General features: G+C 43.1%; 1 protein-coding gene across 1 annotated transcript in view; it reads left to right on the plus strand.

Annotated features, from left to right (window-relative positions):
* The window catches only part of adgrg6 (adhesion G protein-coupled receptor G6), a 137488-nt gene that overhangs the window by 58254 nt on the left and 61672 nt on the right, over nt 1-17562 (plus strand). Inside the window, exon 7 of the mRNA XM_050057926.1 lies at nt 8100-8165. Coding sequence (XP_049913883.1) covers nt 8100-8165 — 66 coding nt within the window. The remainder of the gene's footprint in view (nt 1-8099; nt 8166-17562) is intronic.

Below are 17562 nucleotides of genomic sequence, written 5' to 3' on the forward strand. Positions count from 1 at the left end.
GAGAGAACATGTCAGAGCACCTGGAGGAAACCCACGCTGACACTGGGAGAACATGTCGGAGCACCTGGAGGAAACCCACGCTGACACGGGGAGAACATGTCGGAGCACCTGGAGGAAACCCTGGGAACGCTCCTGCTGTGAGGTGACAATGCTAACCACTGGACCACCATGCCGTCCTGAAGAAAACATACTTGTTATATGTAATTTCTGCCAATAAATCCCCCTGAATCCTTCACACTGGCGCTTCAGATCATGCTGGTACACTGCTGAGGACTCTGAGACTGGAGACGAAGTTTCACATTCTGCCTCTTACTGAAAGGTTCAGTCTGAGAGACACTATGGTTGCTGTGAGTTGCTTTAACGTACAGCCATGAAATCACTCATTGTGCTTTGTGACCTGGAGCAGATACTGTACAGACCAAACATTGACAGAACATATATGTTCATTCATGTTCTGTATGTGACATTCAGAACGTTGATGTTGCAGCAAACTTACTGTTTGCTATGTAAAGATAAAGTGGGGTGATGGCGTTCTGAGCAGAGTGAAGTCACGCTCCGTCTGTGTGTGTTGTAATCCGACCCTCTTTGTTCTTTATTGTAGTAGACGGTCTAACTGCACGTGTGTTAGTATATGTGTGTATCCCAGAGGTTAGCTCATATCGCCACCGTGGGTCAGGATGGCTTCGTTGCAGAAGCGTAGGGTTAAACCTTTAGTTCTGCAGTTATTAGCGCTGTTAGCAATGTTAGCTGCTAGCTGTCGGCTCCGCCTCCATGTTGAGAGACAATCTTGATTCAGACTCTGAATCAAAGATAAACTCTGAAGGTCATAAAGAGCTCAAGTCCAGATGAAACAGTATTTTGAGAGTGTCCAGCTTCAGTATCGTGACATATCTCTGAGTGAAACAGTGAAGGCAGGTGGGATATAACGTTTGGAGGAATTTGATAACAGAGACGGTGCAACGCCGACAGGATAGTAGTGTCCATCAGGGAGGGAGAGACCGTGGCTGTGCAGGGAACGTTCTCATCCTGTCATCAGAGCTTTGAGGTTCATCTCTTTCCACACAGAGGTGCGCTTCATTTGTTTACCTTAGAAATGTTGTTTCCTTTTACGAGCGCTCTGAACCATCTGAAGACATTTATATATGTTCCTGTTTGGTCTGTTAATGAGGACGCTGCTGATGGAGGCTGTGTGTGTGTGTGTGTGGGGGGGGGTGTGTGTGTGTGTGTGTGTGTTTCGTGCTTACATAGGCCTACGTATATGTGCGTGTCCGTGCTTCATTACGTAACTAGTTTGTTTAAGTCTTGAACATTGTGAGCCTTTACGTGTGTCTTTCATCTCTTATTGATGCCAGAGGGGAAAGATGGACGCCTAAACACACACACACACACACACACACTTTGTCCCTCTGATCTCCCCTTAAAACTCCAGTGTATAGTATTCAGGAGGATATATTGCCAGAAAGTAAAACTAATGTAATCAGTCTGTTTTCTTTAGTGTTTAATCAGCTGAAAATCAGAATCGTTGTGTTTTTGTCACCTTAAAATGAGCTGTTTATATCTACATAGGGAGCAGGTCCTCGTCTACAGAGATCACTATCTTACTCCGCCATGTTTCTACAGTAGCCCAGAATGGACAAACCAAACTGGCTCTAGATAAGGACATTTTCCTTGCATCAGCCACCGTACTTAGAAGCCCGTCCGTGACATCAACATCAGAAAAACAGATTTTAAGTTTTTTTTTTTATTATCTGAAACAGCTGTATGTAGAGTTTCTACCACTTTAAATCAACTGGGTCTCATTTAGTTTTTGGCACACGCCATTTTTAGCTTTTGTCCATATGTGCATTTTCTGTATGGATCCTACACACTGTTTATAAATGAGACCCCTGGTGTGTTTGTTTGTGGGAGGAAGAGACCACTGTGGATAATTCAGCTCCTGAACAATAAACACTGAAGGAATTATAACCAGGAGAAGTTTCAGATGGTTGTAATCTGTAATCTGTAATCCTTACTGATAGAAGATAGTTAATCCCCCTAGATCTGACACACTGGACCTTTAAAGGATCATTCAGTTTTTTCACAGCTTGGCTCTTTTTTGGTAGATCTGTCTGTCATTTTTATCAGTTATTTTAACTTTGTACTCACACGTTGATGTTACCGATCAAGATACACAAGCTGATACTGATTTTTTTTATATGGGCCTTTTGTTTTGTTGCTTTTTTCTGTTTGCTTTTTGGTTTGGTGCGGCCTCACCTATGGTCATGAGCTCTGGGTAGTGACTAAAAGAATGAGATCTCAGATACAAGCAGCCGGTATGAGTTTCCTCTGTAGGGTGTCTGGTCTATAAACTGTGACGTATATATTTGATAGCAACTGTGGGGTTTAACTAAAGACCTTAGTGCTAAGGTTATTTGTGTAATCACCAACAGCAACTTACAAAAAATGAACCATCCCAGTCTGATTTAAAATGTGTTTGATATTTGTGTGAATCTGGACGTCCAACCGGCGAACAGTCGGAGGAGGAAAGAGAGTTTCGTTTATTCATCTGTGACCTTGCCAAACCACAAAGAGAGAACCTAAATCCCGCTCTCTCTCTTTTCCTGCTCAGAATGAGATATTTTTCCCACTAAAATCCGACCAGGCTCTGTGTGTCAGGAGCAGCAAATGGAAAAGCTTAATAAACTGAATATTGGTTAAAATGCCGCAGTGTTATTGCAAGTGTCAACCATCAGTTTCTGTGAAAGTGCAGCAGAATATTACTTTAGCTGTGAACCACATTAGTTTAAATACGGGCCGACTGTAACAGCTTCTCTCCCTGCAGATAATCAACATGTTTTTCCAGTAATGAGAGCGACGCCCGGCGCTGCGTCGTTAGATTCATTATAGGTCATCAGCTGCTGTCGCTGCAGTGACACCTTGATAAAGACGTACAGAGGAAAGATGCTGGCTGGAAATTAATGTTTATTTTTGTTTTTCAATCGTTTGAGTGTCTAAAACATCGCCTCTCTTACAGAGTGCTGTTTGTCTCTGACTTTCAACAGGATTAATGAGCGTCCATCATAGGACATTTTCACAGAAGTGACAGACAGTAAAACCATGGAAATGTGCGCTTCTCTTCTTGCAGATATCAAAACACATTTTCACAGTAATGACTACATTTAAGTCTCGTACCTGGTGCTGAATGAATGGATTAATTATGGCTCATTATTAGTGCTCGTTCTCTTTATCTCCGTCCATCCTGGCCGACACTTTGTCCAGTTAAAGAGCTCAGCAGGTCCGCACATCGGCACAAAGCAGCATTCATTTTCTCTAATCACAACATGCTGCTCAGAGGAAGATAGCAGCCGAGAATGGAGGGAACAAGAGGGGGTGAAAAATGAAGAGAGGAAGAAGAGAACATGGAGGGAGAGAAAGGAGAGGAAGAAGAACAAAGCTGGGGTAAATTAGAGACGAAGAAGATGAGAATGAAGGAGGGACAGGTGATGAAGATGCAGCCAGCATTTATAATGATGAAATTTCACCACAATAAGAAAAACTGCTCGATGAGCTAAATCCACTCAGAGCTTTTTCATTCAGTTTAACTTTTAATTAAGTTTAACATGCAAATTGCGAATCATCTCAGAAGTGCTGACGTTTGATTGAATGAAGAGTTGGAGACTCAAAAATGGAGGAAGTTATAATCTTTAACTGTGCGGCACAGTTAAGTTCAGTGAAGCATGAGACAGAAGTCGATGCTACAGATAAGCCCCTCAAAATATTCTGACCTGTCACTAAGCCCCGCCCTTTTGTAATTGTCCGTCAAGTTGTCGGAACGAGCATGGAGCCCAGACTCAGTACATTTCGATGACATCAGAGAAAATGGATTTACTGTGTTAGTCCGACTAAAACCGGACTGTGTAAATCTGTGTAAACATGTTAGTGTGAGTGAAATGGTCCTAAAGTGAATTTGTCACAGTGGGACCAATCTGGAAATCCAGCATGTATACAGTCAATCAGACCCAAACTGGCCGAGGCGCTCTGAGCATGCTCCACAGTTTCCTCCGCGGGCTTTGACCCAGAAGTCCAATAGCATTAAATGTGTCACAGAAGAAGAAGTCGGTAACAACATGGTGTAATCTACATCCAGAGCCGTGACTTTTTAGACAGACCAAATGTACAGAGCTGTAAAGTTGTCCACCATGACACCAGTTAGCTGCTAGCTAACCGTAGCTAACTTGTTTGTCCATTGTTTGGTCTGTGATGTTATAGGTCAACAGGCAAAGAGTCCAATACTAACAAGCTGAAAGGGGGCATATCTCCACCTATCGTAGAGGAGTCGCACATACTTGGGTCAATAAATGGATTCCCCTCCCGTGCTTGTATACTGGGACAAGGACAGTAGTCCAGTTAAATGCCCTCGTCCAGCTGCAACTGTAGCTCCGCTTCACTGTTTCCAGTGAACACCTACAGCATAGCCTGACATGCACCTCCCCAGAAATGTAACTACACGTCACAGTGACGCAGACCCCCTGTCTTGTTCTGTAAGCTGAAACCATTTCCCTCAGTGGAAACAAAGCTTTTATTTACTTTAATTTCACAGATAAGAAACAATAAATTGTGAAGACAATAAAGCCTCCACTGAAATAGCATTTTAAGTCCTGTGTGTGATTTATCCTGGCTTCATATGAGCAGAGGAAATCTCTGCTAGCCCAGAGGCTAATTTATACAATGTAAAATGTAATAGACTCGTGCTAATAACGTTAGCATGTTGTATTTGTGGGGAAAATGTGTCCAGATAAAGACAAGTGCTTTTCTGTGAATCCTGCAAGTTATAGTGAAGCTGATTTGTGTACTTGTGTTTGAAATTGTCTCTATTAAGCCATGTTTAATGTGTGTTTAATGTGTGTTTTGAATCAGTCAAACTTTACAGCACTTCACAGGAATCCCACCGCCGATAAGCGTTTTGGAGGTGTAACTGCAGAGTGACACAGACACACCACCGCACAAGAATAAGTGCTCACGGCAGCATATGCCACGTGTGTAGGCTACAGTGTAGAACCGACGCAAACATATAAATCTTCTTTAATTCATGAAACATTGAAAAAGAAACAGGAGAGGGTCAAGGCTGCCTGATTGAGGATGGGACACGTTGTCATATAGCAACATTTCATTAGGATAAAACACGTGCAGTGAAGTCGTTTATCTTTTTGCCTAAGGCTCCTTAGCTGGAGAACAAAACATGACGAAGCACCTGAACGAACACCATCCATTTATTTCTCTGCTGTAACCTCCAACATCGCCGCTCCAATGACATTGTGCTTGTGTCAGAGCACAGGAAGGGAGAGACTTTTAGAAGAGAGAAGAGAGGAAGAGGCAAAGAAATAGAGAGGGAGGTATGAGGGAGGAAAAAGTGAAAGAGGAGAAGGACAGCAGGTGGAGGAAAAGATGGAGAGAGGTAGATTATGACGGGGCACAATCCTCAGCCCTCCTCACCTCTTTTGAACCACATGCCAGCCACGATTACTGAATTCCTGCTTCTTCACTCGGCTGATCACTGCGATGATTTACTGACATTCACTCCAACACATTCCTTCTGTTACACAGTGTGTGTGTGTGTGTGTGTGTGTGTGTGTGCTCTCACTGCCCGCCTGTTCTCCCACTCCCCTCTAAAGGCCTGTGAATGTGCAGTATGTGTGGGCTGGAGCAGGATTACATTTCAAATGGCCACAGTACTTGAGGAGCGCTTGATTTTTGGCCGCTGTGAGCACACATTTGGTTAGACAGACTGTCCCTGAAATAAAACATCAGGAATTTGAATCCCTGAAAGAAGCCAATCTGCGTCCCACCACAGCCCACAGAGTCTGATCGATCACGTATCTGCATGCTATCAGAAAAATACTGTCAGAAAGTTTCTCACATGCAGAATGAAAGATTTTGGAAAACATTTTGACGGATAGATTATCATATTACCAGACAGGAGATTTATCCAGCTCTTGTCCAGTGCATGCTGGGATCATTCACCACAAACCTGATCAGGACGAGATGTTCAGAGAATATGTGGATGGATAAATGATCATGTGTTGTGATGAAAACTACACCCAAATTGAAGCTGAGATAATGTTCACATCTGATACAGCTGTTACCGGCTTTGTTGTGGGTGAATGTGGGAGGAGCTAGGGTAGATACATACATCTAGTGATGCACTCGGACACATCATCAGTGATAGTACCAGGGGTCATCGAGGGTTTCGGGTCCTTCAACTTCAGACCCCTTCACCCTGTGTCACCCTGAGATCAGTGAATTCCAGTGTCAGACACCGACAAAAAAAAACGTCCTTTCACACTGGTATGGGGAGAAACACAGGAGGACAACAAAAGTTAAGGCGGCTGAAGTCCGAGTAGGTCAAGTGGGAGGGGTGGTGGATGGGTCCAATAATCAGACTTTCACCCAGGTGGCCGGTGGCCTGTAAGATTGTAAAGCCAAATCCTGTTCTTTTTTCCTAAACCCAACCACGTGCATGTGTTGGCTGAACGTAACCATGTGCATTCGAAAAAAACATCAATTTGCGGTGTTGTACAGACGTAGTGCTTTTATTTTGAAAGAGACTGTATGCAACTGCACATTTTCTGTGAAAACAGAAGTGTTTTTTGAAAACAGACAATGCATGTATCAGGCTGAAGTCATTCTCGGAACCCATCGGCTGTATTTGGCGTCTGACCCACGATTTTTTGGCATTCCGGTTTGATTTGGGCGGAGGAGGTGAATTTCCGTTTCCGACTTCTGTTTATATATACGTAAATATGCTGAACCATTGCAATGGATTCAGAGTTTGCAGTGATGCCAATTATGTGCCGCCTCGTTAGTTCACCGCACAGACCGTTTAACCTGGCAACAACTGCAGCCGGATCGAACATGATTGGTCAATATCACGCGGACTACAAACAGCCTACAACCGGAAACCAGGTCTCTTCCGCTCTTCTTCCGGAGGAAAGATCTCCGGGGATTGCCTACAGACTCTACATTCAATGAATGTAGAGTCAACAGCCAACACACCCAGGGTACCTTGGACGTCATATGTGGACGTAGAAAGTCCATGACCAAACGTAGACATGTGACGAGATCGCAGTGAGGATGTGTTGTTGAAGGTGTAACATGTTCTTGGAGTGATTGTAGAGGCGATGAAACACTGGTCTCGACTGAAATATCTTAAGAACTCGTGGATGAATTGCTGTAAAGTTTGGTCCAGATATTCATGTTCCCTCAGAGGAAGAATCCCACTGACATTGGTGATCCTCTGACTCTTCCTCTAGCGCCACCAGCAGGTCAAAGTTTTTGCTTATCCTGACAAATGGCTCAACATCTGTTAGATTGACTGGCACGACATTAATGGATCCGACCAGTCCCACTAACCAAATCCCTTAATCATCATCAAAACTTTGATTGGTCCAGTAGGCTACTGACCTTATGACCAAATACCTGCAAAACTAATGACATTCCCATTCACAGCTAAGTAGCTAACCTTTGCAGGCTAACATGCTCAACGAACATGTTGAACCATTAGGCCTCAGAGAGCCCACAGACTGTATTTTGCAGGTTGCAACATACACACCGCACTACCTTTTTTTGTTGAGGCCTGACCCCAGATCAGACAGACCGGTTACCAGGCAACCGCTATTTTGTTGTGAAGTAAACTGACAGATATTTACCGTAAAATCTGCATTAGAAATGGATCAGTGGGGGCACTTGGAGACTGGTCACAGAGAAACGGAAATCCGTGTGGGTCCATGAGTACTTCAGGAAGACAAGAAACCACAGTGAGAACCAGAAGAGTCAACATTTTCAGCTGGGGATTTTTATTTTTGATAAATGATCAAATGGAAGTATCTTCTCATTTCATTAGTAAAACGTAAAATTAACCAAGTATTTAATATCATCCTGTAATAGTATACTGCTGCATCACCCTTCAAAATGGTGTGTGAATTAATATCAGAGCATTAAAATGACTAAGTCTGAATACATGACTTCTCTTGCTAACCTGTCCCAACATTAAAACCACGCTCCCTGATCATTTTAACTGATTAACCTTTTTGTTTTTAATCTCCTCCTTCCCTTCCTCAAAGGTGTCTCCCCGCCCAGCAACACACCCCTCACTACCAGCTGTGACTCCCCGGGACTGGGCTGCCCAGGTAGGAAAAACAAACACATCTGCATGCTGAACACTGGTCCTAGGAAAATACTGGACCGTCTTTATCCTCTGCATCTGTTTGAGGATCTCAGAGTGAAACATGTTGCTTCCTCATGTGATCTCTGACAAACTAAGATACAGAATCACATGAGGGATTATCCTGAGTTTAAAAATGATGCCGACTAAAACCACTGACCACTGATCAGATTTGCAGATTAAGAGACATTTAGACATCTAAGGTAAATCTAATTTCAACATGCAGTAAGATCTTTTTTAGATTAAATACTAATGTATTAAATGTATTAAGACAGAATAAAATGAAATCTTCAAATGACCTGAAAACTTTCTTCGTAAAAGGCGTCACGTCCACTGTTTCAGTGCTGTTTTTCAGAGTTTGACTGACAGTTTTCACAACAGTTGAAACAAAGCGAACCAATCAAAAGCACCAGTTCTTTGAGCTAAATCAAACATGTTAGATCTGATAAGTTCCCTATAAAACTTTTACTTTCCAACCAAGATGTCCAGACATCTTTTGATCTGCAAATCACCAAATCACCAGGAGCAATGGGTCGGCAGAAACCTTTGTATCAACGAATGAAGATATTTTTAAACAGATAATAGAACGATTCTTCTCCCCAAACTGACAGCAATGGCAAAAAATTCTCTTCCATCTGCCATCAGTGCTTCTTACAATTATCACTTTGACATATCTGTATCAATGTTTCCCAAAACTTGTTGTCAGTCAGCCATGACAGCCATTCCTTGCAGCTTCTTGCAGTTTGTGGATTGAGTTTATAGTGGGCCTGTCACGATGTCTACTTTTGTCGGATGATATATTATCCTAGAAATTAGTCATTTGTTTATTGTCCATAACCACTTATCCTGTTAAGGGTCATGGGGGGCTGAAGCCTATCCCAGCTGACATTGGGTGAGAGGCGGGGTACACCCTGGACAGGTCACCAGACTATCACAGGGCTGACACATAGAGACAGACAACCATTCACACTCACATTCACACCTACGGACAATTTAGAGTCACCAGTTAACCTGCATGTCTTTGGACTGTGGGAGGAAGCTGGAGTACCTGGAGGGAACCCACTCTGACACGAGGAGAACATGCACCCCACGCCGGGGTTCAAACCCCCACTCAAGGGTTCAAACCATGAATCCTCTTGCTGTAAGGCGACAATGCTAACCACTGCACCCAGCTGCTAACTGCCGCCACAGAAATAGGAATGTAAAAAGAAAAATTATATATTTTTTAAAACGTAAGAAACATTTGTGTAAAATAATCGTGCCTTTATAGGAGTAGCCCAAAATTACTGTTAAAAACAAAATTTGATGCCTCTTGGGACTAATAGACAGGCTTAGTGAAGCTCTGAGAAGAGCCAGTGTGCTGCAGTCGGCTCCCAGGACTGGACAGCCTGGGAGCCAGATGGATTGCTGGTGGATTTACAGAGTGGAGGATGAAGTTGAGGACTGTGCCTCTTCCACAGCAAAAGTGCAGCTGCAGGCTACTGGCGAGCTACACTGTCTCATCTTTTAACTGTTTTATTTTTCTTCGGGCTTCCTCAAGTAATCCGGCCAGTGTGCTAAAGTCAGTTCCCAGGAGCATGCCGGTGGATGTATGGAGTGGAAGATTACGTTTTTGGAGGGTTAAACTACAAGCAATGATATTTATGACTCATGGCCAGGGGTTGGCAAACTAAAGATTATCAGGACTGTGCCTCTTCCACACAATAGTGCAGCTGCAGGCTACCGGCAAGCTACACCGTGAGATCTTTGAAGTGATATTTTACTTTTCCTCAGACTCACACCAGTAGGTGGGGGTGGAGAGAGGGAAAAATAGGAGTTTCATTGCACCCAAGTCTTTTAACTCTGCTGTTTGTCCTGGCATCATGTTGGTGACATTCATATGTGAACAAACACACGTAAACCCAATGGGCAATATGGAGGTCAGCAAAATGATCAAGGTCATGTCCATCGCAGATAAGTCAGTAGCATAATTATCATGACAGGCCTGATTAAGAGTGCGTCATTTGTTCATTAGGGATTATTATTTGAATATACCGTCTCATTTCACTTCCATTCTGTCATCATGTACGTCTGAGCCACGCTGAGCCTTCGAGGAGTTTTCAACACACAGCTCCAAGCTGTTAGTCGATGCATCTTCAGAGAGATGAACCTTGCTGGGAGAGTGCCTTGAATTATTCACAGATGTACACAAAGAATCGATCCCCTCACCTGCTGCCAAGAATAATGTATATAACCAAGGTTTTCCTCCATGACCACACGTTTCATACAGGTGAACCCAGAGGGAATCAGATTCTCAACCTTGGCAGCATCAGCTCCACATGCCTCCCATTTGGCTTCACAGGATGATGGTTTTACTGTCAGTCTCTGCTCTGTGTGCCTTATTAACAAAGTCCCAGTGCTCCCGAAGTTTCCTGAACTTTCTAAAGCTGCTTAATCCCCAAAATGGATTCTGGACATCTTGTTAAAAGAAACTCTGTAACCCCAACCAGCCTCAGGTTTGGTTCAGAGAACCTTCATGTTCCCCAAAGCCCAGAACATGTTCCAGCCTCCAAACTTTCCCAACTACTGTGAAACTATTCAGAATAAGTACAAAGATGAGTTTGAAGAGGAAAAGAGAGGGAGATGTTGGAGGATGAGAGCGGCAAAATGTGGAGAGATGAGGAAAATGATTGAGAAGAGAAAGGAGACCAGAATAAAAGAGGAGAGATCAGAGGAGATCAAAGACAAAGAAACTGGAGGACAGATGATGATATGAGTAGAAAGAAAAAAAGAGAGATGCTAAAATGAACCTATAAGTCACTTGACACAAAGTTTTGATAGTCTTTCAATACTAAAACAAACATTTGCTCATTCTGGCTTCAACACTATTTAGATTTGCTGCTTTTTTATGCCTCCACGCCAGCGATAGCTGTGGACCGAGGCATTATTTTTTCGGGTTGTATACGTCCCTGCATCACATTCTTGTGAACATGATTTCTCAGAAAATCCACGTGGACTCAGCGATGAACTGATTAGAATTTGGTCATCAAAGGTCAAAGTCACTATGACCTTGCATCCATCTAAAGGCCTTTGCACAGTGAGTCTGTTTTTTCTGATGCATTTTTTGATCTCTTACCTGAAAAAATCGTTACGCACACTGATTCTGATGCATTTTATTGCTCTATTCATTGCTCAAATCATTTATTTTTAGACAAAAAAAAGACTGTGCAAAGGCCTTTACTCTTGTCATCGGAATATCTCCTGAGGTTTTTAAGGGAGTTTCTTCAATTTGGCACAAACGTCCACTTGGACTCAGCGATAAACTGATTAGATTTTGGTGGTCAAAAGTCACTGTGTGCTTGCGTTCGTCTCATACTCATAATCACAATATTTTAAGAAGGCCCTGAGGAAGTTTCCTCAAATTTGGCACAAATGTCCACTTGGACTTAAAGGTATAATGTGTAGTTTTTTCACGTAAAAAATTCTAAAAACGACTAAACCAATATTATATATTTTGTTTAGTTGTGTACTTTGATTATCAGAAATGTTTCCAACAATTTTTCAAACCCAGATAAATATGAAATATTAATAACAGTTACGGACCGTGTCATTAGGTCGCAATGGCGGCGTAACTCCAGTTACCATAGACATTAAATGAAGGAGAAGAAGAAGAAGCAGCAGACCGGATGAGACGTCAGAGAATGAACGTTACTGTTGCTAGGCTAAGCTAACTCGTCATGGATCATGATTATGCATTGACGGTTGCTGCACCTTCTGACACCGAAGCTGTCCCGGTAAACAAGCCGGTAAAACGGAAACGTACGGGTCAACCAAGCGATCCCAGAAGAATTTGGGATAAGAAGAGAGCTAAATCAAGGATAAATATTGGTGTGGCCTTTCCGAGATGGAGAGAGCTTCGTGAAAATCTAGGACTACAATTCGACGCCGACCTCGCGTGTGTTCTACTAGACAGGTAAGCAAACATCTGGCTGATGTTATCGAAATATTAATCATTTCCACCAGTGTATTGCAAGCACTGCTGCCCGCCGGGGCACCAGCGCTCCGGCCAGCGGCCGCCACTGCGGAGCGGTGTGGAGCGGAGGCTGGCTAACCACAACATCTAACGATAGGTTTCTATAATGCTGAGCTGATGCCGGTAAATGAACTGCATTTATAAAAGAGGCAGAGGAATAGCTAAACATAAGACGCACTGAGCAAGAGAGAGCAGCAGAGAGGGAGAAGCCATCGCTAACTGTAAAGCTAAGTAACTAGCAGTTTGCTCAAATAACTAGCAGATTGCTAACCGCTCAGCTAAAGTAAGTAGCATTTCTGAATAGAGTGTAAATACCTGAGGTTAGCGAGACAGTCGCTAAAAAAGAGAACCATGACTTTAACACACGGAAAACCGGACATTATAATCAGTTTATAAAAAAACCCCGGACACCCCGGACGGGACGTGAAAAGTGGACATGTCCGGGCAAAAGAGGACGTTTGGTCAGCCTAAGTAACGTTACTACTGATAGTTAGATCAGAGTTTGACGATCCGGTGCAGGTACCAGATCAGCTCGGGCTGCTACACCGGCCGACGGACCCCATTTGCATAAAGTGAAACATAAAGTGAATATAACTTCAGTAATATACCTCGTCCATGAGCATTTCTCTGCTGCTGAAGCTCGCTCTGCCAAAAAAACTGCCACGGTCGGTTTCAGTTACACGGAGTGAGGAACGTTAGATCTGTATCTGTTATATAACTACAACTCCCATGATCCCACGCTACTTCCTGACGTCATCCAACTCCGTCTTCTGTTATTGTTTTGGTTTGAGACCCCTAGCGGCAGAAAATTACATATTGCACGTTTAAGGGAGTTTCTTCAATTTGGCACAAACGTCCACTTGGACTCAGCGATAAACTGATTAGATTTTCTTGGTCAAAAGTTACCGTGTGCTTGCTTTTGTCTCATACTCATAATCACAATATTTCAAGAAGGCCCTGAGAAAGTTTCCTCAAATTTGGCACAAACGTCCACTAGGACTCACTAATGAACTGATTAGAATTTGATGGTCAAAGGTCAAGGTCATTGTGACCTCACAAAACATGTCTTTATGCATAACTCAATAATTGATTCCCTAATTATGACAAAACTTGACACAAACGTCCAACAGGATAAAATAATGAAGTGTTGACATTTTATATCCAAAAGGTCAAAGGTCAGCTTGACTGTGACATAATCATGTTTTAATGTCATATCTCAGGAACAGAAGGGGAGACATTTGGTCAGATACTGAATTGGTGACTCTAATCTTGAAACTGTGCTGATTGTATAGATCTTCTGTGTGTGAAGCATCCATGTTTTCACTGACATGGATGGAAACTGTCAGAGAAACTGGACTGGTGGGCGGAGTCATACAACCATGGGGCAGTATTTCCAGTTTTCTGTTTTATATCATTATAAACTGGTTATCAGTTGATCGGACAAAAGATGAAGTCACTTCGGGCTTCTCAAAACTCGCAACAAGCACACATTTAGATGTCCTGAAAATGGTCGAAGGAAAATATGTCTTTTGAATCAGTGGTCTGAAGGTACTGGATGTCCTGCGTTGTACAGATTGTAACGTCCTTTCATTTATCATTTTTGGCTTTATGATGAGGAGAGCAGAGAAGAAGTCAAACAAGGACAGAAGTCTCAGTCAAGTCAAAATGAGGACAAACTTGAAAATGGAAACAGGTGCTCCGCTCTGCTTGTTGTTACCAAACCTTCTTCACAAGCTCAAGTATCTGCAGATGAGAAAAAAAGGTGTAGAAAGGTTTTAGTTTAATAAGCATTCACACTCTGCTGCTCACCAAACAACATGGAAAAGAGTCGCCTCGAGTGTACTCTGTTAATGACATTTTCCTTAAATGACCCCCCTGTGTCCTGAGGGGAACATACATGAAGGAACCGGAGAACGTTTTTAAAGGAAACCACCCCAGGGTGCTATTCAGCTGCAGCAGTAAACCTCTTACTGTCCAGCCAAAACCATTAAAACTGGAGAACTGTCCATACACAGATCCTAAAGAAAATCTCACTCCAGCCAATCACCTTTGCTCCAGGAGATCACGTGATCTGGTACTTACCAGTAGCAGTCAGGCAGAACAGTAGCTGGGGGCCAAGTGACGACGTGACCCAACCCCACTCCCTAAATGTCAGTTCTCACACTATCCTGTTCTATGGAGGCCTCAGAGGGACATTTTTCTAAAGGTCAGTTTTTGTGGGATTGTGCTCATGAGAGTAAAGGAGTCAAGCCAATTAAGGTTGTGTTCCAGAATACAAATGACTACAGCAGCCCGGGCAGGTCAGCAGGGCATGGGAGAGCACTCACAGGGTTGCACGTTAAATCCTGGTCCATAGAGCGCAGGGTCATCTGAAGACCAGCACCCACAGCGCTGGCCAGAAATCAGTCCTCGTCTTTAGGCTGATAATCAGGTTTGTATCCTCTGGACCACCAGGACACCTGAATTTCCTCTGAGAACAGGTGTACTACTGCAAACAAAGCCTTCATCCAGAAACATGGCTCTGATGGAATATAAAGGGAGGGTATTTTCTGTTTTTGAGACAAGTTGGTGTGATTTCGATCTTTTTTCCTTCCTTTGGCCTCTACTAGAGCAACCTGTTTGGAGCACGTTCTCACTCCCAACTCGTCAAATACAGCAGCCTCGGTGGCCCCACATTTCAAATTATGACACTCTACGTACCCCTGTAACGTCAGTTTTGAACGTGTCAGTTTCTGGGTCAATTTCTGGTTGTTCCATGGTACAGTGTCTTTCAAAATAAACTTCTTTTAGAGGAAATGTAATTTTCACTACCTAAACTACTTTAGACTTAGGCATCAAAACTGCTTGGTTAGATACAGAAAAATGATCATGGTTTGGGTTAGAGTGCCGGTTTTCAATGAATTCCGAGTGAGACCCATTTGCAGAAACACATAATGTCAGCATTTTGTCAGGCAGTTAAGTTGGATACAAACAGCAGTCTCTTGGGTGAAAGTCATGTGTGTGTTTGACCCATTTGCCACCCCATCCTCCCACCCTACTCAGACTTTCACGCTCTGTGTTACATTATTGCTCTGAATGGGTTTACATTGAAGTCAGTTGAAAGCCCCCTACAGATGCTACAAGGGACTGATGCTTTGGTATTAGAAGCAGAGGGCCCCTGAAAAGGCTGGCATATCTGACACCCTAGGAATGAGAACATGTTGCTGTTCGTGGTTCATTGCCAGAACAGTATTATCAAGTAGCAGCTACCCTGACCTGGTACATCTATGCCTAAAAACAGTATCTAACAGTATAAAAAGCCTGATTGAGACCTCAAAATACAAGTTTGGTTCTGGATATCATAAAGTTTTGCAGTTGTGAAATGGGCAGTTCAGACTGACTTGTACAGATTTCATCACTTCAGAAAGTTGGTGAAGCAGTGAGGAGGAGTACGAGCTTCATTCTTACCTAACACTTAACAAGTCTAACAACAAAATTCACCTCAAGGCTTGAGAGAACTGTTCGACACATGCACACTTGTGCACACTAACTAACGTCTGTAGATGTGATACTTTGGCGCTTGTTATAATGGCTGCATAAACATGGACCGCAAATTTAAAGTAGTTCAGAAGTCAAATGTGTGTGAATATAGTCAAACGAGAATTCAGATTGTGTGATTCAAGTCTCTTGATTACCCCTCCATCTCAGTTTAAGACCAGATGCATGTAGGCTGTCACTGTGGATCAGAGCGTGCTGGTGAAATGAGTGTCATCTTGTGCTTTTGTGTGTTTTCTGTCCAGTGTTGCCTCATGAAATGGCTCTGACGTGAAGTTATTGTCACACTTGCATCAGTTTAGCCGCCTCAGGTGTAAAATTAAAATGTGAAAATTTGTTGTTGATCCGCTGTAGTCATGATGGTATTTTATTTTGGCAAACACTGTTGGCAGTTAAGTGGGATTCTTAAGTTTTTCTGTGTCCATCTTTCATGATGGATTTGTGCAAATGATCTCATATTTCATGCAACAGTGCTGTCGGGAACCAGTTAAGAAAATACAAAAAAGCAACCTGCAGCAATACATTTTTATTTTATACCTCAACCTCATGCTATTAAAGGTTCTGCAATGAGAATGATCATTCAGCTTCACAACCATTCATCATCTGCTGCATCTTTTTCTCTCTCTGTCTCATCCTGACCCCCCCAGCTGCTTCCTCTCCCGCCACCTCATCCACTGACTCCACTAACACCATCCATACTACTAATGCCATCACCCACGGTAAGCACCCCTCCTCCTCCTTCTCCTCATGCAGCCTTCTCCTAATATCCCTCTCACTCCCTTCTCCTGTTTTTTCATCTTCAGCTTCTTATGCCTCCTTTCTTCTTGATTTCACCTCCTTCTCTACCTCCTCATGCTTTCCCTTTTCACTCCAGCACTGTCCTTCATGTTCCCCTTTATTTCAGTGCTCATCCATGTTGATCAGCTGCTGTCCTTATGATCTTTGATGGTTTATTTTTTGATTTATGCCAGTTGCAGCAAAAGCCTCATTCATCCCCTTCTCCTCTACTTCATCTCCTGTGACTTTAATAAAAATGGAGGTCGATGTCCCCACAATGTCAGTGTATTTTTAGATTGATGTCCCCAGATTGTAGCTGTGTTATTCATTTAATGTCTCCACAAATACACCTGTATTTTCACGTCGATGTTCACACAGTGTGAACACGTGTTTACGATTATGTCCTCACAATATAGACAGGTTTTTCAGTTGATGTCCCCACAATGTGAACATGTTTTCACTTAGATGTTCCCACAATGTGAACATGTCTTTATGGCTCATTTATGCTCCCTTTACGTACGAAAATGTATACGTCCGTTTCAAACGATGTTATCGTCACTGCCCACATACTTCCATGCGTCCTTTACGTTCGCATGGATGTTAACCAATATATCCACCAGGAGGCAGCCCAGCGCCAAAAGTTTATGACAACAACAGACTCAAAAACAAACATGGCGACTGTGGAGGAGATATTGATAATGTACCGCTTGCATAAAAGACAAAAACAGAGGCAGCGTTGTAGGAGGCAGTGGTCAAAGACAAAAACAGAGGCAGCGTTGTAGGAGGCAGTGGTCGTTGAGGCCGTTAAATACATCGCGACTGGAGGACGGAGAATTATTTTCTCTAGTACTGCCGATGAGAGAAATTGAATTGTTATTTCTTCTTTGTGTCTCACTAGAGCTATGTATCGGGTAGTGATAGCAACACTGCCCCCACGGTTCCCGGCGGTACTGCTCCGTTTGGCCCGTATCCGTAAGCTTTATGGAAACGTGCAGAAATACGGACGAAATGAACGCAGAGCACGGACAGAAGGCTCTGT

The sequence above is a fragment of the Epinephelus moara genome, chromosome 12 (genome assembly GCF_006386435.1).
Source record: "Epinephelus moara isolate mb chromosome 12, YSFRI_EMoa_1.0, whole genome shotgun sequence".
Lineage (NCBI taxonomy): Eukaryota > Metazoa > Chordata > Actinopteri > Perciformes > Serranidae > Epinephelus > Epinephelus moara.